The sequence below is a fragment of the Tinamus guttatus genome, unplaced genomic scaffold (assembly GCF_059628265.1).
Source record: "Tinamus guttatus ecotype Peru unplaced genomic scaffold, ASM5962826v1 Tinamus_guttatus_pri_ptg000131l, whole genome shotgun sequence".
Classification (NCBI taxonomy): Eukaryota; Metazoa; Chordata; class Aves; order Tinamiformes; family Tinamidae; genus Tinamus; species Tinamus guttatus.
Genome location: NW_028288665.1, coordinates 739585 through 763410, shown reverse-complemented (window position 1 = coordinate 763410; position 23826 = coordinate 739585). Strand labels below are relative to the sequence as shown.

The window sequence follows — 23826 nt, the reverse complement described above, 5'->3', positions numbered from 1 at the left end:
ACTATAGGGATTTGGGGAATTGATTAACTGAAAAGCAGGGGAAATGCTGGTGTGCAGCAAGGAATGCGGCAGCTCAATCACTGCAGTGGGTGATTCACAGTGGGGGGAGCTGATGTTTTACTGGGGTTTTTGTCTGAGACATCAGGAGTGCAGAAAAAGAACTACAGCATGAGGCTGAGCCAGAGGAGATGATCACTACAGGCCTTTTTTTTTTTTTTTTTTTTTTTTTTCTTGAACAAAGAAGATGCCTGGGAAAGAAATTGGTGCCTGTAAAGCACAGAAGATGAGGAGGAGGTCAGAACACCCCACCTCTTCAAAATCAATGTACGAGACAATGCAGTGTGAAATAGAAGATGCAAGAAAGCACACAGCAGCAGCCGTAACTCAAGGTAGAAGGTCTTCAGGTTAGTTGCCATGCAGAAGCTGAAGTTTCAGCCTGGCAATGATGAAGACTACCATTGAATTTGCAAAACAGTTCCTATTATAACTGTGGTTTAACAGCATGAAAGCACATTTTCCCATGACTGAAACTTTCCATGCTTGCACTGAATCAAAAACTGAGTCAGCTTTTGTGAATGCTTGCTTCTGTCTTGAGAGGATGTAAAACATTCTTACAAGGACTTTCATAAGCTATTAAGAAAAATATCCTTTTACTAAAATAGCCAACTTTTTCTCCTTTGAATATATTCATTTTACTAGAACAAAACATCTTTGCAAAGTAAATTTTCACGTGTAAATTATCCTTAGTTAGAAGAAACATATTCTGATAGGATTGCATCCGAAGTATGAAAGAGAATTTGCGAAAGTGTGTGGGGGAATGGGGGAAAAAATCTCAAGAGACTGAAATATCACTTTAAACACAGATCATACTTGCTAGTGTGTATCTGGGAAGGTTTTGGTGAAGCTGTGAGGTGTTTCACACGACACTGCTGTATCCCTTCCTCCAACGGGCTAGGTGAGAATGAGCTCTGCTGCTCAGGGGAAAACATGCCCCAGGGAAATTGTATGTGACTCAGGTCTTTACAAGAATTTTACTGAGACAACACTTGGCAGAGGACTAGCTGTGGGGGTAGTATCTGCTCCACCAAAGCAGTACTGTTGAGATTAATTGCTAGTTTCTCTGTGGCCACGACTGGTATTAGATAAGGAAGGTTTTAGCAGCCTGGGGTTGTCGATTTAAATTTTGCATAGCTAAGAGTGGGAAAAGAAACATATAACACAATGCCAGGCATTATTAAAGCCAGAGCAATGTATTTGATTGCGGAGAAGTCACCCCTTATCTTCTTTTCACTTGTTTTTTACCCTTGTTAGTTCCTCTTTTCGCTGTCACATGCTCCTTTCTAGCTCAAGGAGATGATGTTCAGGATGAGCAGCAGCTCTGCTGCTGCTTACAGATTAGACTGGGCTCTGTTTCTGATGTTAGCCCACCTCCTTCCATAGTTATAGAGTTCTTTGCCACCTATAGAAAATGTGTTTGTGATAATGACCTAGGTTAGCATGACAGTTGATTCTGAAGTGAATCCTGCTGGTAGGACCTGAAGTGGCAATATCCACAGTAAGAGGTTCTTCAATATGTATGGGACGCACATGAACCCATCTGTTGGGAACCCACCCAAGATCGGGGTCTTTTGGGCAACAGTGTCCACTGTGGCAATACAATGTTGCTTGAGTGTTCGGGTGCTGAGTCTCAAATTCACCAAGGGTTCGTTGGCCTCCCTTCAGCTCAACAGCTGTCAGGAGGAACAGCAGATCTTCAAACAACCCTGATACAATTTAAGCAGCAGCAGATAGCCAATCCTTTTTCTCTTTTTCTCTCTAGGAATTTATCCATGTATTTCCTACCAGTCTTAAATGTCTCCTCCAAGAAGGTATTGGCAATTATTCTTAAAGGAAGAAAAAGATGAAACTTCTTTTTTTTTAAAAAAAAAAAAAGCAAATCATTATTAGTTTGTTTTCTTTTAAAAGAAGAAGGAAAGAAAGCTGCTGTCCTCTTCTATCTCCTCCTATTTCAGCAGAGGAAGTGTTCATCTAGGGAATAAAGACCTGTGGTCATTTACTTCTTTAACTCCAGGCAACATCTTCAATGGGGAAGGAGAGCCCTAACTGAAAAGGTACGTAGGCTAGGCACCATTTTCCATGCACTGCATGGAAAGACCCTGTGGCTGCATTTCCTGATAAACAGTCCTGTCGGCACACCGTAGTGCTGAGCATACTGCCCAGAGAGCGTATTTTCAGGACATCTCGGTGTTACACTTTGTCCTCAGCCTCTCCAAGGTCCACAAAGTCAGCTACTCAAACCACGGCAGGCCTGAATGTGTTTAAAACACTCCTGGTCAGACAGAGATATAGGCAAACAGCTATAAAGTCAAACGCAAACACATGGTGAGCTCATGTATCTTGAGGGCAAGGCCACTGCTGGGCATGTGTTTGCTGCATTGCCATTTCAGAACTTGAGTGTCTGCAGCAAGATTTGGGTTGGTTTAGAACAGGAGTCAAAGTTTTGACCCTGTCTCCATGCCTAGACTACATCAGTCATCAATACTGTTTAAATTACAGTCTTCTATTGACTATTCATAGTTCTAAAGCAAGCAAAACAAATACTGGCTCTTCAGATGAGCTGCCAACATCTCCATAATTCCCACAGTTGTAGTGCTATGACTGGAATTCAGTGCCAGATGCATGGATTCCTTAGACAAACAACTTTCTGGCAGAAGAGAGGAAGATCTGGCTTCAGCAGGCCTGTTTACATAAAAGGCTGCCATGTTGCTGTCTGTCAGTACCTGTGTTGACTTGCTTTGAAGAAACAGGAACTAGGTACCAATACTGAATGAAATCAGGGTTGGAGAACACCTTTGCTCATGCATTCACCTGGTAATTCCTATCCTAACCACTAAATCCTGACATAGCTGTAGACAAAACATTTTTGTTCAGGCACCACAATGATAAGAGGAAGGATCCAGTTACTGTCATTTTTTCCTTGCTACCACACAGAGAGAAGAGATAGATGATGCCTTTTGCGCTCCTGCCAAGGTACAGAAAGAGATGGGTGTCCACAGGCCAACAGCAGTCAGACTCTTTTGCAGAGAGGAGATAACGTGTGCAGCTACTTGAAGACCACAGGTTGCCTTCAGAGCCTGAGGATGGCTCCCAGGAACCACTGGAGAAAAAACAGAAAAGTCTTCAGGAACGAGGTAGGGTTAGCAAGTAGCGGAGAGGCTAAATCAGGTCACTCGCGGAGGAGGAGAGTAAAGGGAGAGACAGGAATCAGCTTTCAGGAGCAGAGTGATTCCCCTCCCACCTGCTCCCAGCCGCCAAGCAGCTGCAAAAAAATCTGCATTTTAGTTGGCAAGAAATCAGCAAGTGACAGCAAAAAAACTCGGAAGACTGATATGGTTTGTTTTCCTGACGTTTTTAAGGAAGCTGGTGCACATATCAGTGCTGTGAAAGGCAGCCTCTGGGCAGCTCCAGCAGCTCTCCTCTCCAGCCAAGAACAGGGAGTCACTCTGCAAGGTTGGCCTCAGAGCCGGCTTGGAGCACCAGCCGCATTCCAGATCCATCCCAACCCCATCACTGCATAGGGAAACGCCTCAATTCCCACTAAGTTGTTGTTCCTGTTCATACAGATCCTACATTTTCACGGTACAAGACAAATGGTCCCTCTAATGCAGCGATTCCTTCAGTCCTGTCCCTGGCACCTGCTCTTCATCCACACCACCCTTCACAGGAACAGAGAAGTGAAAGGGGTGGCTCTTATCGCCTGGTGTTATTGCCCTTGCAGCAGCCCTACAACCCACCACCACAAAGAGCCACCAAAGTGGCACTGTAGATGCAAGGGCCTCAGGGGAAATACAAGCTCTGCGGCCCAGAGCCACCCACCAACTCGCGCTGCTGCCTCAGCTCGCCTGCTCTTGCGCCTGCTCTCACCCTCCCTGGCCCAGGCTGCTTCCCTGCTTGCCAGGGCCCGGAGCTCCCTGCCTCTCACAGCCCTGGGCCGTCACTTCCTCCCACAGTGGGTTTAGCCCTGGGAACTTCAGCACCTCTGCAGGGGTTGCTCCAGCAACATCTACAAGTTGCCTTCAGGCAAGCAGTGGAAAAATCTATCTGCTCTGGCACCCTTTTTCTTTCAACACCTGCCTTTTTTTCCTCTTTTTACGCAGTTAGTTTCCAGTTGCTATGGTTAACAAACTCCTAGTTGGCTGTGCAGGCACAAAAGCAAGTAGAACATTTACCAGACACTAGAGTATGCTCAAATTTCCCTATTTTTGAGGAAAGCATATTTGATCAGTTATTACTGAGGCCTTAATTTGTTAATACATAATTTCAAGACTTCACAGGAAGGCTGTTGTATAAAACTACGTATGGGAAATTGAATATCTTAGATAATTCCTGTGCCCTGCCATGAAGTGATATATCATATGTTGACAGCAGCATTTCCCCAAGGGCATACAAAGATATGTCTTAAAATATATGAATATTGTTGTGAATATGCATTAAAAGCACTTGGAGAGAAAAAAATACAAATGCAGAAGCTTTTGCGTTAAGAATTTAGCTTAATATTAATTTTGAAATATGAAAATTTAGCTTTACATTGCAGCCTAGTAGGTGTAACAAGCATTTGAACATGCTGCCTCGGGGCCTTTGTAGTCCTTCGCAGACTGAGCTTTTTTCATAAGTAGAGATCTTTGATGTGGTGAAAAGAAGATGAAAGCCAGACAGGTATGAGTCAAAGGCTGAGAGTTCCCAGCCCTGGTAAGTCAGGTGCAGATATTGCTAAACCACCAACTTCTTTATTAGTTCTACACAAGTGCAACTGTATTTTCGTAAGAACATCTGCCTTGCTGTTCAAACTTGCATCCTTCTCTCCACATGGCCATCTCTGAACACTGCCAGGAGATCAAAACTGGAAGGGCTCTTCCACTCTTAACGAACACCAAATAAAAGTCATGCTCTCTCCGAAGGTGTAACTTTTTCCCCATTTGGTTACTCACAGCAGAACTTAAGACTATAATAGACCTTTTAAAAGGACATGACACCTACCTCACCGGATCACAGAAGCAGCATTTGCATTCTTGAGTTTTCCGTGGGGTAACCTTTTCTTGCCGGGCTACGCTAAGCACAGACACACTGTAGCAGAGATCCCTGCAGGAGCCATTTCACAGGAAGTGCCCAGTACTCACAGGCAGGGCGTCAGAAACCCTAAAAAGACTTTTAACAAAGCCTTTGGTTCCTGTGAAGGAAAGCGCAGAGGACACACTGCTTGTTCCCATGAACCGTTCTGTGGTTTCTCCTGCTGCCACGCTAGCATTCACTCACACCTTCCTCGAGGGAAGGAGGCCTGACTCCAGGCCTGAGGAACAGCTGAACAGAACACCAGTGGCTGCTTTCCCCCACTTCTCCTCACAGCTGTTGGCAGCTCACATGGATGAGGCACAGTATTCCTCACATGAAACTGGGTCCCCAAACAGGCACTGCTCCAGATGCTTACAAAGAGCAGCTCTGGGTTGTTAACCAAAGTATTCCCCGTAGTAGCAGTCAGCTACATTCTAAGCAAAGCTCTTAAAGCTAGGGGGGAAAAAAGAGCAAAACTATTCTTACACTGTCAGACTACATTGTTGCCTGATGTTAGATCTTACATATAAACCAAAGCATTTAATAGGCAGTTAGTGTTTAGACAGGGTTACTTGGTGCTCAGGCCTTAAAAATGGTAACAGCCTTTGTTGAAACGTATTATATGTAGTACACACAAGAATCCCAAGCCCACCCCTTTAATTGCCACAAGCTGCTGGCTCTGCTGGTCCACAACACTGCTTTGCCAGTATTGAACTGGACTTGCAGCAACTCAGATACAACCAACACTTGCCAGGCTCTTGCCTGAACCTGTACCTCAACACTCAAGTATTTACACAGAGCACTGTGCAGAGCTTCCCAAGCCTGAAATGTCAGGTAACACATTCACAAAGAACAGCACAGGCTTTACCTGAATTTCATCTTCACAATGTTCCCTGTCAAACCTACCTCTAGGCCTGATCCCCTAAACCCTGTTTTTAATTAGGGTTCAATAGAGGAATAATTTTGAGTAGCAGTGTTGAACTACACAGCCAGTTGCAAGTACCTACAGCCAGGCTTGCCTGTTCAACAGCTTGGCTTGGCCCGACTCTAAGTCAGAGGCCTAACATTTAGAACTACTTAAGCTCCATTTCAGCCAGCTGCTGCACTGCAGCAAATTAAGACTTTACTAATGCTATTCAATGAGCACTGAGCAACACAAGCTTTCAGAAGTGAGAAGGTTTGCTCCAGCACAAAGTTCTTAATGTCTTGGACTTTACAGTTATTATGCCCAGCTGTTGTGTAACATCCTCTGTTCTTACAGAAAACAGAAAATGAAAGTAAATGCACTATCTTCCTATATTAGGTACCACTGAAGAGGCAATTAAGTGAAAATGTTTCACTTAACAGAGGAAGATTTGCCAGTCCAGTGCAACTCATTTTGGTGAGTTTTCAGTGTTTTACTGCACCAAACATGATCTTATAGACTTTTAAACTTTCATGTTAGCTTTCTTACTTCTCAAATGCCTAATTGGAAACATTCATTTCATGTAACCATACACCAAAAAAAAAAAAAATCTATTGCCCATTTGAATAGGCTTGAGAAGTTTTCCCTTAAGCTTAACAGTCTCTCTTAAGGGTTAGTGATTTGCAGACAGTGCATTTCATAACCATAACATCATTCCCTGGTTATCAAAGGAGATATGATTATACTTCTGAAAGTGCTGAACTCAGTGAAAGATGCTCTATTTTACTCTAGACCTTTTCTTCCCCACACAAAAAGGTGCTTTTAAAGCTAGCTAGAGGAATGTTTATTTCAAGATAGGAATAAAATGCAGTTCCAGTAAGAAAGCATCAGTATCCCTATTCCTCCCTGTAAAAGGATTAGCAAGCCAACATAACCCTGCTTCAGCACATTTACCATCTTTGCAAGTGTTGCACCTCTTTGCTAACAGATTAACCTTCAATAGCTTGAGCAACAAATTATCTTGTGCTTAATCCAATTTCAGCTGAGATGAACAGCCCTAGCAGAAATTGCTGCCTAGTTTGCACCTACCACCACCCCAATCAACAGCATTTCAGAACCTAAAATAATTTTAAGTCAGGAAGAAAATGCCCAAGCCTCAAGCTTCAATTCCTGATAAGCAGTCTTGGCAACAGCACAGCCTAGTCAATGTGATGCCTTTAAATAGTGATAAAAATATGGGAAAACTATGAAGGCGACTTGCAGCTCTCCTCCTTTAGAGCACAGCTCCATGGCTGCCAACAAAATTCACTCACTCCAACCCCAGCACTCTTATTCCCTCAGCTGTTTAATGGCCAAACTAGACCACCATATACAAAGTGTTCAAGGAACATTTTCCAGAACATGAAAAGTCAGAAGTTGAAAATAAATCAGATGAACAGTTTTGGTCAAAATTAAAGCCATTTTAATGTCTGTAAGAAGCTCAAGACATGGCTGCTCTAACTTCAAATTTTTACTCAGCATTTTTTCTCTTGCAAAGTACTTTGGGGAATTTATTATAAAAAATTCACCATAAATTTAATTGACAGCTATTCTACAGCTGGAATATCAGTTATTTTAAAGTATAAAGTCTGAAGATGATCACCTTATACAAGTTTTCTTCCCACCTTCATAATCTGCATATACCTGTGAACTATTTCCTTAAATTTCCTTAAATAGGCCCACAGCATTCTGACTATAAATATGAAAATACATAAGCTGCTGTACTTTCCAGTTCAGTAATGTCTTAGGGTAGTAGTTTTTAATCAAAGGTAAAACTTACTGATAATGCAAGACAAACAGATTTTTAAAGTCATTTATTCATCTGAATATAAAAAGACAGAAGTTGCCTACGATATAGGACAAAGCTCTTGCTTCATGAGGAAACAAAATTTTCTTTACAAAGTGAAAAAATAAATACCCTTTTAGAGTAAGGTTTATATGCTAATGTGTCATAAAAAAGTAGAGCTTTATTTTGACAAAATGTCTGTGCAAAGAAACAGATGCATAAACACACATTACTGCTACATTAAGGCAATATGAATAGTCAGAAAATCTCAGTAAAGTGACAGTGTACTTTTCCAGCTTAGATTAAGCCAGTATTGCACCCAAACATGGTCCCCTAGTTCCCTCTGTATCCTGGAGATATACTAGGAAACCAGAATCCAAAATGCCCAAACATGGGGTGGAGAATAAAGAGATTTCAGCATAAAGAACCTATCCAGTAAAGAAGTAAACGCAAAGCATTTAAAACAAACCCTATTTTAGAAACCAATATTCAGTGATTGAAAAATCAGCCTCCAAAAATAAAGCCAACTCAGAGGGCAGCTGACTGCAGCACCCTAAACCACTGCAGGAGTTGGATGTGGGAAACCTGGGAATGGCTTCCCAGTTGTGAGGTGGGAATGAAGTCTCCCAGTGTCTCCCTGGGGTGGCACGACCAGAAAACTTTCCTAACCCACCCTCAACATTTAGAAATCAAACTTGTTCTACACTTTCAAAGCTATACTATAATCTTCTCAGAATTCTTTATTAAATGCAGCTGCTTGATGAAAGCCTTGTAACTTTAGTTTAAGAATCAATTTTTACAAGTTTACCCCCCTTTAAAACAGTTTACTAAAAGCAGAAACTATGAACCATATTAAACTGCTATTTGTAAAAGCTAGTTTTGCTATTAAAATAAACAGTGACTGTACTAAAAAGAATTTTAGAAGTGTAAAAGTAAATGCTGCATTGCTCTTGCTGGGTATATCAATATGCACACACCGTATTTCTCCAGGTTTACTTAGCTTGTTGGCAACACTGCCATGCTACAAACTTACACACCATTCTCCTTTAAAGTAACATGAATTGTTTACAGATCTGCTCTCAAAAGCAGTCCCAAACCATCTTCCTGGGCATGCTGAAAAAGAATAGTTATGCTCAGAGATGTAGCATTTTTGCTCTTGATTGCAGATTGGTGATTGCTGTCTTCACAATCAATGGTTGCAATTCAAATTAGTGCAGTTTAGAAAGTCCATGATGAGTTTAAAGTGTGTACGGAGATCATATCACTGTCAAATTGAGCAGACTGGTATGGGTTGGCAAGTACACATGCTGGACATGCTCTACACGAGATCTGCAAACAGGACATGACTGGAAAGGAAAATACATTAGGAAATTAGTTTGCTTCATATCTATATAACCACTACTTTGACTATGGATTATTGGAAGCTTCATTACATTTACACTGTAATACTAATCCTTACTTTCACCACAATTTCACATTTATAAGCATAGTTAAGACTTGCTTTTCAATGTCACTATCTAAATAGAATATTCTTTGGAATTACAGCTTACCACAAGACTTTAAAATCAGTTTTACAAGAATATAATTGTAAACATGATTCCAGGCTTTTTTTTTTTTTCGTAAAAACTCAAAACTTGCACAAATTTGCTAACTGACACATCTTAATGAATTGCAATTACCTGCAGTTGGGCAGCACAGGTCTTGCAGCAGACTGTGTGGCCACAGGGACAAAAGGTTGAATTTATTTCTTCTTCACAACACACCATACAAAGCATGGACTCTTTAAGCTTCCGTAACTTCTCCTGTAGGGCTTTTGTTTGCTGGCAGCTGAGACCCTCACAGTTGTCACAGTTCATACTACTTTCTGAAGACTTAAGGGGAGAACTTGGTGGGGTTTGGTCACTTCTTGAAACAAGATCTACAATGCCTGCATTATAAAGAGCTCGCCTTGCATGATCATAAACTTCTTTTGATGTTCTTTTGATGTCAAAGACATATTTTTTTCCAAGATTAATGTTTTCATTCAGAAACAGAGATGCTAGGTGGCCCTTTAGATCTCGACTATACTGCATCATGACAGCACTAGTGACAGTGTCACACCTGTAAAAGATAAATGCAAGCATGGTTATTTAACACTAAAGTCACTCCTACAGTAATTTTTTCACAAACTTAGTGTAATAAAACTGACATATATCAACACAGCAAAAAATAGCCATTTGAGATACTTAAGCACCAAAACATTTGTTATAGATTTACTCTGTTAATAGACTTTACTGTAACACCTCTTTAGACAGGCTCTCAAAATGCTTTAGCTTAGTCTCAAATAATGTCTTTAACCAAACTTCCATTAAGTGCTCCCTATATTAGGGCTGTATCATCCCAAGGGAATCGGTGAGAATGCAGTTAGACTACTAAGCAACTCTGAGATACTTGGTACTTCAGGTAGCCTAGGCATGTTTATCACATTTGATACTGCTAAACCTGCAAAAGCTTAAGGAAGATGCACCACTTCTAGAGGCAATGTAGAAAAGGGAGCATGAACAGAACAAGAGGGCTAAGGCCTAGCAAAGCATAACATCCAAGAACAAAGCTTATGGATCAGTGCTATTGCTTAGCTCAAACTCTGCTTAAAATCAAAAAGTGAAAAGGACAGAAGAAATCAGAAGCAGAGGCAAAGATCAAGAAGTTAGGACTAGAAGTTATTTAATACTTTGGATCATCTGGAAAAACAAGTGCAAAATAGCTTGGAATTACACAGCAGAACAAATAATACTTAACATAACTTAAGCTCACAGAATAAGCGGAGTATTTATGATGACCCACAGTGGTTAGCATAATTCTACTAACTTTTCTAATTGCTGTAATTGTATTAAAATCCTATTTTTATAGTCTTAAAGTTTAAAAAAGTGGTCTTTACTTAGTATATGTACTTCCCTATCCTGAAGACAAATTCTTCTGTTGCAAAGGTGTCCCTGCGTATGCAGGGGGGTTGGACTAGATGATCTCTAGAGGTCCCTTCCAACCCTAAGCATTCTATGATTCTATGATTCTATGAAAGTATTAACTGAACTTGATATGTAGCAGTTAATTTCAAGATAAAACACCAATGTATCAAGCAGCAAGTTCTTCTGAACAGTGCTGAACCTTACAATGGGATGAGAAGGGGTTTTAAAAAAAGACAGTCCTCAGGGAATGAATATGGCACCTGTGCTGAGTAACAAAGTACGGGTGAACACAGGAATCAGCTTCTGTGGAGAAAAAGTCCTGGGCACGTGAACAAGAATAAAGTAGTGCTTCAAATAAATGGGATTGAAGGTGATGCACACAGAACTGTTGATAACAGGAGGAGCCAAGGATAAACAAGGAGTTCCTACATATTTTACAAGCTTCATGAACTTTCTTCTGCTTCTCTGCTCTCATCCTTCCTTACGGAGAGAGACAAAAATGTATATATATTGTCTATAAAGTGTCAGAGAAAGTGGTAAAGTTTATACTCTGAAGTACTGTTTATGGTAGTATGCTGCAGAAAATGCTCGTCTTGCTCTCCCCACCATGCAAAACAAAGTAGCAAGAACCTACTCAGCTGCTGGACTTAAAAGGAAGGTAGAAGTAACAGGCACAATGCCATTTTGCAGAGAATTTCTGAAGTTCAGTCTAAAGTACTGCCTGCTGTACTTAAATACTACTAAAGAGCAGCAGCAGTTTACTCTCATTACCTGTAAAATGCATGTGTCTCTGTAATTGCTCTGTAAAGTCCACTTGCTGCTCTTGTGCTGATCATCTTAAACAGAAGAACTACGCTATTACCAGACTCCTTGGTAACAGTCAGATAGACATTCTTCCCAGACTGAGTTGCCATTTGAACAACAGGATAGGCAATCCTAAAAAAGGCAAAACAATGCAAGGTTATTTTGCGCATAAAAATAAATGCATTTTTCATCATCTACTACACAGCAGTTTTACCAGAAATTACAAAGACCTCTAATCTAAACCAATAGGTTGAAGACATTGTCTTAAAATATATATATAAAACATGAATATTTAAAACACCAATTAAGGAAGTAGTATCCTCAGACCCCATATTCTGATAGTTCCTTCCACAGAAAGGTTTCATTTATTCATGTAAGAGCTAGAAGCATTTTCAATGTTTCTAAAGAATGCAAGATAAAAATTGTTCCAAAACACATACCTGTTGATAGGACTAAAATCATCTTTACAGATGGAGATGCCTTCAGGTCCAACACCAATAAGGAGTTTTTGTCCTTCACTGTCTCTTACTGAGTGCCACTCTACCCCATAGTTCTCCAGGGCTGACACAATCTGAAGAATCTGGTATTCAGCAGAAGCTTGACTTAGACCTTCTAGTTCCTTGTGCTTTGCAATGATACTGTTGATAAGATAAGGATAGGTAAATAACTCAAGCACCACTGTTGTCTGCACTTTATGTGACCTAAGCACATTTTAAAACATTCCTGACCTAACTTGGCTATGCATTTCCAGTCATGGAAAGAAAACTAGCAAAACATCCTGAGAAAGTTTGAGTGTTAATACTGTGCATCTGCTTAGTAATTACAAAAACTACATGAAATCAAAGCTGGCTACCACTCCCCAATATTTACCTGAACAGCCACAAATTTGTAACTAAAAAGAACCTACTACTGACATTCAGAAAGAGAGCTATAAAGATGCTTAGGAAAACCTGCCTATTTCTCATTGTGAGGATACTAAGCCAAATAAATTCTTGCTCTTCACAAATACAGGTCTAAGATACACTTGCCATTTGATTACATACTAAATGCCAACACCACATTATCTCTGCTGCAAATATTTAGATTCTTCTACTTCTCAAGTACTAATTCAACAATTTTTGCCTCAAAAAAGAAATATTCATATCTGAACTTAAAATGAACTAAAAATCACAAAGCATTTCAGCTACATAGCTTCAGAGATCAAAGTGTAAGATCTTTCCTTTTTCACAACAATTGCTATGCTATCAGCAATTTATATGAAAATTTAAAACTACTGGCTTGCAAAAATGCTGTTATATCATTGCACCCTTTTTACCTCTCCAAAATGGTAGTGGTGAGCTCTTTTGCACACAACTCTTCATAACTGTACTTGGCAGTGTTCTGGTTATAATCTCCAAACTTCATCTGTGCCAGCAATGCACTGAGTTCAATTGCATGGTCTGAAGAACACTGAAGATTACCAGCCAGAAGATCTTCTTTTATATGTAAGAAAAACATATGCCTGCAACAGAATCAGATGTTTGCTTACTCAAGATGTTAAAATGGCAGCCTTTAGTTTAGTAACCAAAACTCTGCAATGAATAATCCAAGTAGAGAAAGAGTCTAGCATAAGAGAAAAAGGGTCTCCATCTTTACTAATTTTAAAATGATGCAATTGAAGATAGCATCTAAGTGCACTATTTAAGATAAATATTTAAGAGCCTATACAATTCATCATGAGAGACTGCTTCTAGAAAGAGCTGAAATAGCTGTGCTGCCACCTTCAAAGGGGAGATGGTACTTTTGCCAGCAACATGATCAGCAGAAAAACTTGAAACACGTGAAAAGGCACTGTGGTATAAAATACAAGAATTTTTATTTTTGCAAGAGTGTTTATCAGACCATCTGCTATTTTAGGCTCAACAACTTTGTATCACTTGGGATCAAGGCAGACTTGCCAATTAGCTGAAAAAATGTGAAGTTACTCTTAAGAGATTTGTCTTTTATTTAGACAAAAAACTAAGTTTTTCCACAAACACCTTGCTGATTCCCTCATAGCCTATCTTAACTTGTGTAAATTCACCCTTATATTTCCTAAAGGGAATTATGTAATATATAAACTAAATTATAATGTTTTTCATCATTTGTTCTTAAGATTCAAGATATGCATGGAAAACAGATGCAGAGGCAATGTATATCACTGGGAAACAATCTTTCAATAAATCAAGCATATTTGCATTTTACTTAAATTTTGAAAAAGCATGTTGAATCACTCCTCTCTGGAGGTTAAAGAAGCTGGCATGGGATTACCTTTTATTCCAGCAGCAAATCTGGATAATATCTTATGCACCCCAATATTAAGTTTCTACAGTTCCTGTGTATAAGCATATAGGCCATTTTTTTAAGACTCTGAAACGCTACGACTTGCAGAACTGCTGGATTCTTTCTTAGTTCTACTACAGAAAATGCTGCAGCTGAGAAAAAGCATCCCAAATAAAAGATCACCTGATACCTAAAAACTTCTGAAAGCAGAGATTTAATAAATACTATCATCCCATAAACTACCCCACAGTTTATTTCTTGCAGCAACAGTGACAGCTCCACAGTCCAACGCCTCGTTTTGCAAGCAGTTTGAAACAAACTCAAGTCTGCAGTTGCCACACAAGTGCCCTAATTCAATCACTCACACCTATCCAGGCACTGATCTAAACTTCTGCAATGCTAAGGGGAGGACTGGGGATTAGAATCTAGTTTTCCTGCTCTGTCCAGGACAGATTTAAGTGGTGGAAGGACAAGGACTTCAGAGAGTACATATGTCTCCACTGTTACCACATTATTCATTGTTTTTAGCTCCTCTTGGAGTATGTTCCAAGCCTCTCCTCCAATCCCTCCTTCCCACCCTGTTATTCAGTTTATGTGGCTTGTACCACAGGAAGGCATAGGTGGGGTCTCTTAAAGTGGATAGATGCTGTGCATCCCTTGTGATGCTCAGCCCCAAAGCCCTTTCCTCCCCCACACCAGTTCATAAACAAGTCATAATTAGACCAGGAATATTTAATAGCCTTGCAATTTTAAGTAGTCTAGAGAAAGGATATTACACATGATAGGAGTCCTGGACAAGATCCATCTCAAAGCAATTTCGGTTCATATCTGCCTCTCATAGAAAGCTTTTGAGCATTTTTGAAATGAAATATGAAACTCTTAAATATACTTCCTTGAACTAGTGCTAACATAAGAATTTTCACAGAGCAGAATCATACAAGTTGACCACAACTCATGGATCAAGAAATCCATGGGACAAACAAAACCTCTATCTGGACAGTATCACACACCTCTTGTCCACAGACTACATCTAGCCTCTGTAGCACTTAAGAGTCAGACTTCAAGGAAAAACAGCAGTATTAATATTTTAATTTGCATGACTTAGTTTGAATGTATTTCAGCAGCTTTCTCTGAAGGCAGCCTATTCCAAGGGCTGCAACAATGGGTCAGGTCTGTAATAAAAATTACTTCATCTTGTATTTACCAGGATAAAGCATTATAGTTTTGGCATAGCTCACTGTGCAGCGGTGGAGGCAACAGCATAAAAACAACCCAGTTTTATTCCTTTCAGGCCTTCTCCTGCCCATCGTTAGCAGCATAATCACTGGCTAAATCTGCCTTGAATAAATTGAATAAACTTGAATAAATTCTTTTTTTAATATCACAACATTGAAATCACATTTGGAAATAGGTTTTCTGATCTTTAATACTCAAAACTCTAAGCAATGACAAATCCTTTAAAAACAAATCAAGCTTCCTTCATTTTCTGATGAACAGAAGACATCTGCAATATGCCTGGACAAGCTTTCCATTTTTCAAGCTTTCCCATTTTTGTTACTTATACTCAACTCCCATATGCCTGCTCTACTATGGAGCTTCAAGAATCCTGAGGAAATTATACTTTAATGATCATAAGCATTACAATTTATCCAAACCACAATATTGATCAGCATGCTTTACATTTAATTACAATTAGGTAAGAACATCTAAGCAAACAAGACAAATTTTAGTGACTCATCTTGAACACAAACATGAAATCTGAACTGTTGCTCTCCTTGCAAATCAGAGAAAGAAATGGCTGGGTCCTATCTAATGAACACCACATGTTTACTAACATGATTCAACCTACTCCAACTGAAAAAAAATGGCAAAATCAAGTTTGCTTTGCAATTTTACAGAAAAGATTAGATACTGCTATTGCAGGTTACTAAAAAATCTGGTATGCTTATTAAATATTGATCTCAAAGCTCAGTTAACTACTGAAAAAACTATGGTCAAAAGTAGCTATCTCCTTAATTCTAATCAATATTTCACAAAATAAAAAGCTATTTATGCACTTCTGGTCTCCTGTTAAAGTCAAAAGAGGCTTTCAAGTAATTACAAGTATATACTAATTACACTTACACCACTTTAAAGCAACATCTGACAACTTTGTTCTCATCAGCTCACACCAATACTACACTTGTAACTGCACCTCCAGTTTGCCTACTTTATGCATATGACAGCACTGACTACACAGGAAAGAGTCCATCTCCTCCCCTTCCTGAGAAGACTGTACTGATATCAACAAGCAAACTGAAAAACCAAAGAGATTGCTCCTGCAAATATACTTACATTACAGAAGCAATTAAAGTGGAAGGAACATTTGTCATATTCTATCACCTAAAAGCCAGTAGCAGCATAGGGGAACAGACAAACTTAAATAGTAAAGCATGACACCAGCTACATTGCATTTAAAAAATGCAAACATTTACAAAAGCAAAAAGCTCTTGATCCTTAAAGGCAAAAGGACATGCTTTTATTGCTGAATACTGTCAAGCAAAACAAAGGTTATTAGAAGGGTATCTGCCTCTAAGCTCTTATTTTTACCAAACCTAAGGGGCCCAACGAATCTGTGGACAACCTCTTCATAATACAGTAACTACCAGCAAGAACATGAGGGTTTTTTTTTTTTCAGTTGCAACCTAACCACATCTTACTGAAATCACCTGATAGGGCTTAATGCAGTGTCCCTTCTGTATCCTTTCAAGGAATTTAGATAGGATGAAAAGAGTTGTTAAAGCTTCTCCTCTTCAGTGATCTGTGATACTCAGGTTCTACAGTAAAAGCTTACTAAGTTTTTCAGGGAATTATTTTAGTATTAGTATTTTATGTAAATAAGGAGCATTTATAAGTCACTCCAGTATTCTATTCACACATCATGCAACTTTCTTACTACTTTTGTCGAAGTTTTGCTTCAGTTTTAAATCTCCACAAAAACAAGTCTTCACAACCCAGAGCATTACTGATGGCAGATTGCTGTGGCTCACAGCCATCTGAACATCTGCTATAGACATGGAACAATTACAGGCAGCTCTAAGAACAAAGAGAACTTTCCACTGTTGGATGAAGTCACTTATACTTTCCCAAGGCCCAATAACTTGAGATTTGTACATGACAACATTAGTACAGAAGTGTTTCTCCTAATGTAAAGTACCATTTTCCCCCCCTCCATCCTTGTACAAGTTAAATATACCAGTATGTTGAAGGTTCCGACATTTCTTTTGAGTTCAGTATAGTGCATTCCATCTTATACAAGACTCAAAATAGCCTTTGTTTACTAGCAATGTCTCACAGTGAAAGCTGTTGAGATTGCACTATCTCAAAACAGTACCTAAAAATACTGATTAGAGGCTGAAATTTCCTACTCCTACTTCTAGGAAAACACTGCCCAGTGATGTTTTTCCCTCTTCCTTTTCTAAGAAAGAAAACATTTTAGAATTGACAAACTCACATGTTTGATTAAATTAGTAATTTTATACCTATGTCTCATTTAATATTATCCTAGTATTTTCCACACAATTCAAGTTCTATTTGTACATTGAAACTGATAATTACTATACTTTAGCTACACACAAATGATTGAAACACTACAGGTGCTGTAGTGGAAACTGCAAGGAGCCATTTCTGCAGATGCTAGTCGAACCTGCAAATCCTCTTCTTTCCCTCTCTGCAAGAAGTTAGGCAGGCTATAAATACAGATTGCTACCTCCACCAAAAACTGTATCACTATTTCAGTGAGTAGCTGTAAAGACATTCTTGTAGGAAGCAACTACATTAAAACAATCCATTGCCAACTTCCTTGGGTGAAAACAAGTCTAGATAGGAAGGGCTATGTAATACAAAGCATGCAAAATTCATCCCTTTCATAAAAGGGAAGGCAATCTTAGGATGATTAGGATGCAAAACACTACAAAATGCTGTAAGAGGAACAAAGCTTTTAGTGCAATCAATTAATGGAAAACTGGGAAAAGAGATAAGACAGACTACATTCAAACTCTTAAGTTCTAAACTTGGTTGCCTGTTGACAATGTGGTAAAATGCAAGAAACATAGCCAAGAGAACACATCTTCTCACAAGAATATTAGTAGTGGTCTTAATAAACATCCCAAGGAACAGGGGATGTTACCTGTTTTTTGCTATATGACACTTTACAGCAAAGTTCTCTGCTTCTGCTAAGTAACATAACTATCTTCAAGGGATGAGGATTAAGAGGCATGATTGTAAAATGCACTGATGATCAAGATCTCGTAGTAGTAAGAGCATGCTTTCTCTTTTCAAAAAACAGGATGTAAGTCACTCAATATAAAAAGCAAAGCCACAGACAGTTACTATTTATCTTTACCCTTACCTACTCTGAGAGCAGATAAAAGGTTAGCAACTGCACTTCAACTGTTTTACACAAATAGATCATAAACCTAACACTGGCATCTACTTTTTTTTTTCTGAGTACCATGACATTGCAGGACGAAGCTAAGGCTGTAAAACAGAGGATGCTTTCCTTGTTAATCACAACTGAATAACACCACAAAAGCAATGTACTCTGTAATTAAAATACTTAAAACGCAAGTAGCATACCCTTTAACAGCTTCTAAGACACCATTACTTATCTCAAGGTTGGCAAAATTAAGCTATTTTAAACAATGTTTCATGAGATTATGTAACATGTTAGAATCTGACAGCTTTTATTAGGTTACGGTGGCAAAAGCACACAAATATTTGATTTTAAGTCATGCTACGCAAGACAACTGTTTCCCTTTTAAAGCTCATGAATAAGTTGGGGCAAATCCTGATACTGCTCAAGAAATGATCCACTTTATGTGATCTCCAAAGTGTTGACTTTAAAGGCTTAAGTAAACCATTGCTCTTCTGGAAGATCATTTACTGCAGTTTGCCTTTTGTACAGATCAGCACTTTCATTGTCGAGGTGGATGCAAGTTTCAAGACTTCTGTGCTTCATGTTTTACAAAGAAACCTTTTAACAACAAAAGAACAACTTTCTGCCTCGAGACAGTTACAGACCAATCAGGAGTCGAATTTCTGCAGTGCCTGGGCCCTGTTCCAGTGCAGCAGTCGCTGATTTGTCAGACATGTCCAGTAGCAGTTAGTCAGAGGTTATTCCGAGTCAATGACCTGAAGTTACTTTGTTATCATTTAACCAGTAGGGAGCTGCACAGCCTCACCTTGCAGCCAGCGAAACAAGCACCAAGACACACCCGGCTTTAATTAAAACAGTGTTTAACAAGTTGAGTATAAGCAAAATGATAGCTAAGGTCTTCCAGCCTCTTTGGACCACAGTTTTCTAGCTAGTTTTCTTTCCCCCAAACATCTTCAACAAATTCTGAAAAATCAAGTAGGATAATTATCAACTCCTCTTTAATTCAATGGCTCATGAAGTTTGGCACAACACCATCTGGTAACTTTAAATCAGCCTGATGAATAAACTGCTCATTACTTTTTAAACATCTGCTGCAGTACACAAAGAAACTCAGGGAACAAAACACTGAAAACAATCATGCCATAATCGGGAACTTACAATTTAGGTCTAGGAACAGCAGCTGTCCTTCCCAAGCCAATGCAAATTTCCTTTTTTAAATATAAAAGTTAGTCAAACTCTTTCTAAACAAGCACACTTCACCCTTCAGACTTACTGCTGAAGCTTAAAGTGACAGCAGATATGAAATATGAATACTTATTGTGCTCTGACACATTTTCATTCCATTGAAAAAAATTCTGAACTGCATCACCTGTGGCCAGATTCAGTACCAGAAAATTATAAAACAGTCATCAGGTTCCAAAGAACACTGGAGCAATTTAAAATGTAAAAGAAAGTGTAGTAAGCACAGGACTTCACACAATTCCTGCACTGGGCAAAACACCCAGTGAAGTTGGTTTGTTACCATAGTGGTCAAAGATGGTAAAAATCTGCTCTGCCTCAGAAGTCACTAGAAGGCTCTCTTGCATAAAAAAATTAAAAATACATGAGGTTGCTTTCTTTCACTGGACTGCATACTGCTAACGGAAGTGGAGTTTAGTGTTCAGCAGACAAACTTTTTTTTTTTTTTTTTTTTTACAAAATGTAAAAACCTGAATATTAAAACGTTGCAAAACAAATTTAACTCAAGCATAAATTTAAGAGTAAGACACATCATCTCAGATTATCTCCCAGCTTCAGAATCAGCATGTAAAGATCCATGAGACTCTCAGCCTTCAGACATATGAAATTAGAATTCAGTCACTTAATACCTCTAGCAGGATATACAAAACACCAGTTGTCAAGCTAACTGCTAAAAAGAAAGCGAGGCTACTATCACTATCTTTGTCATCCAGTACACTTTGTCAGTAAAGACAAGGAAAAAAGGTGTTAGCCATAACCATATAGCTAATCCTTGCATGATACAGCTATTGACTGACAGGTTTGACAAGCTTTTGTTTTCGCCCCCACCTCCAATCTCACATGGGTTTGTATGCAAACTAAGTATGAGAACACAACAAAGAATGTATTTATTCCTCATGTAAATCTAAGGAGAAAAATGGTAAGCCTACTCATCTAAACTCACTCTCAACACTCCAGAGATGAACATTAACCACAGGCATGATAGGATTCCTGATCTTTTACATGTGGACCACTAAAAGCACCTAAGCACAATTAAAAGATGGCAGCTAATGCAAACTGTTTACAGCTTGGACTCTTCTACTCAGCATGCAGGCTTTAGTATCATACTACTTAGTTGAAGCCTCAAGAGCATTTCTCTGGGCATAGCATTAAAATTAGTTCCTCCCCACCCCGAACAGAACTTTAATAGATCCTTCTGATGACTATGACTCAATTTAGAAATGTATATATTGAAAATACTAATTTTAGAAATTTTTTAAATAAATGTAACAAATCACCCCCCACACCTCTTAAAGTCATCTTTAGAATTATGAAGTACTTGCTTTTTTTCCTATATATGCAACCTCTGTCCCAGCTACAGAACATGCACTTTAGTCTGAACTGGTAAAGCATACCCTTATTAACCTGCTGAACATGCCAATTTTTGTATTGGCAATGTTGAAGTGACGAACAGAAGTGTCTGCAAAACCTAATGAAGTCTAGTAAGCATTTGGCAAAGATAATAGGATACCAATCACAGCAGCTTTTGGCTCTGAAGATTCACCATGGTTTGGTCTGTGTCGAGACATGTCCAAAATGCTCAATGTAATCTCTTCTGCCTTACTCAGCATGTGATTACATTACTCCTTTGTTGTACATAAAAATCCTCTGCTATTTTGTATAACTTTTTCCACTGAGTACTTAAATAAGAAGGCAACGAGTTTCTTGGAAGAAAGCACTCAAGAATGGCCCATATAGATAAGACATGGATGTTAAAATATACTTTTCCAAAGTATGGTTTATCAGAACTGATTCATTAGAATGTATTCAGACAACTAAGGCTATTACCAGGGATAACAACAGTATATTCCACTGCTTTCCCAAATCTCTTCCCTTGCATGTAAGAATTAAATAAAACAAAACAAGATAATGCCTATTTCATAGAAATTAGGTTTTGAGTTAGAAGAATGCATATCAAGTCCAGCTGTCCACTTCTAAACAAATTCATTAGCCCAATATGTGCAGAACCACCATGTCATATCCATGACCTTAATTCTGAAAGTATCAAATAAAGGTAAATAGTAGAAACACGATGTGGTGATACCCACTATATACTAGATTCTGGTTTGCCTCATTTGTATTTATTGCATTATCTAAAACTGCTGAAAAATAAGTTGAACAGTCAGTATTAAAAATATAAGCATTCAGCATTCTTAAGAGAAACCAGCTGTGAACCTACTTGGCTAGTAACCAAACATGCAGTAAAAGCAAATGCCTGCTACTAATCTTAGAAGGCTAATTGTGAAGCCTGGATAATAGTATAAACTCAGATAGGAGGACTGGACACAGCAGTAGAGGAACAGCTGTTTCTTTTGTAGCCTCAAAGGGTCTGAGCTGTTTGAAAGTTACTGTAACATGACACTAGACAAAAAAGAATTCAGCAAGTTTGTGCAGTGTGGGAGGAATTGTTTCCTGCCTTTGCCTATGACCCACAGTAACACCACTGAGCAGGGGTTACTATCGGACAAGCAAATGCCATATGAGTAACTTGCTACAGGTAGCTTAGTTTACCCCACTTGCAGCACTAAGTTTTCATGCAGTTAACTATATTCTTATTGCTTGGTATTAGCCACACAATATTTACAATACTCTAAGTTTTATTATTTTTAAAATAAAAAAGTAAAGCTCCCCTCAAGCACCACTGAAATCTTAAAACAACAACTCAGAAAAGTCAACCTAAGAATACCAGAAGATGCAAGAAATAGAACTAATGTGCAGTTGATTTTAAGGTACAGAAAGTTGAAAGCAAAATGCTGAATTAGCTTTACTTACAATCATCTTTAGCTTACCGTGTCTGTTCTTGTAAGATAAGATGCGGCTCTACAAAGAATTTGACCCGTAATTTCAATCGATAAGGGGCTAAACCATCCATCTGCTGGGAGATCCTGTTCCTCAAATTGAGCCACAGATTTTCTCCTTTACTACCAGTGAATTGCAGTCCAAAATAATCGACTTCTATAATTCCTAATCTTCTGCAAACCTGAAAAAAAGAGGTTCTGTATAATCAATCTGCAACATGACTAGACCAAAAATAGCTGAATCAAATACTGCTTGACTGCTACACACTTAAAGCACAATAACTCCTTTATAGAAAAAAATTAATGACTCAGACCTGAAACAAGCTGTGTTCAAAATGGCATACAAACAGACTAAGAACTAAACTAGGGATTTCTGTACTGGCTGAAAACCACATGAATTTGTAGACGCATTTAGCTCCCTCCAACCTCTCCCAAACATACACTTAAGACGACCAGTGAATTTCCGAAGGAAAACAATATCTGCAATTCACCACTTTCTAGGGAAGAAGGGAAAAAAAGATACAGCCCACAAATTTTATTTAGATGCCTCCAACAGACTGGGCAGCTATGTTTGACTGCCTCCCACACCCCACAGCAGGGGCTGCCCCCCGCAGTGTTGGGAAGGAGGCTACCGAGGAGTGAGGGGCAAGGACACCGAGGCGACAACCTCAGCTGCTAGGGAGCCAAGGAGGCTACAGGGGGGCGGTATCTACTGGGGAACCCCAGGCAGGGCGGTCGCACTCGTGCCTTCCTCCCCACAAGAGGAGGGCGCAGACCCCCCCCCGCCCCAAGCTGCAATAATGAGGCCAAGGCCTTCCCTCCTCCACCTTTTCCACCCCGTGGAGGTGGAAGGGCAACAGCAGTGCTGAAGACCCCCGAAAAGGTGAACGCGGCAACCTCTGCATCCAGTATGAAGAAGAAAAAAGAAAGAAAAGGGGCCAAAAAAAAAAAAAAAAAAAAAACCACCACACATGCACAAAACGGGGCGCCCGCTGCCCGCCCGCCCCCGCGCGGGGTTAGGCGGCCTCCCTCGCGCCATCGCCGCCCTCAACGGCTGCAAAACGACGAGCTCCGTTCCCCCACCCCCCCGCGCGACCCCTCCCTTCCGCCCCCCACCTCGCGCGCTTCTGCCAAGAGCCAACGGTCCGCGGCGCCCAACGGTCACTCGCCCATTGCATCCTCCCGTGCTCGCGGCGCGGGAGGAGGGCGGCGGAGAGGAGGAGAGAGCAGCGCGGCCCCTCACCTGGTTGAGGCAGTCTTCGCCGTTAGCTTTCGCCTCTACCTCCACCTCCATCACCACCGCGTCCGGCCTGGTCACATAGCACAGCATGGCTGGGGCCGGCCAGTGCCGCCACCGCTCGCTCGGACACCCGCAACGGTTGCTGTGGCCGCGGCCGCCGGCTGTGAAGCGCAGCTGCCGCTGCAGGCGGAGGTGCGCGTGCCTC

At 39.9% G+C, this 23826-nt stretch overlaps 1 protein-coding gene across 1 annotated transcript; it reads right to left on the bottom strand.

The window, feature by feature from the left end:
• Window positions 1-7851: 7851 nt before the first annotated feature.
• On the bottom strand, window positions 7852-23826 carry MYLIP (myosin regulatory light chain interacting protein). Its single transcript, XM_088521735.1, has 7 exons — window positions 23625-23826; window positions 22373-22563; window positions 12903-13088; window positions 12028-12225; window positions 11555-11719; window positions 9518-9938; window positions 7852-9184 (listed from the first exon to the last, which is right to left on the bottom strand). The coding sequence occupies exons 1-7, from the start codon at window positions 23709-23711 to the stop codon at window positions 9095-9097; spliced, it is 1338 nt and encodes a 445-aa protein (XP_088377861.1). The 5' UTR covers window positions 23712-23826; the 3' UTR covers window positions 7852-9094.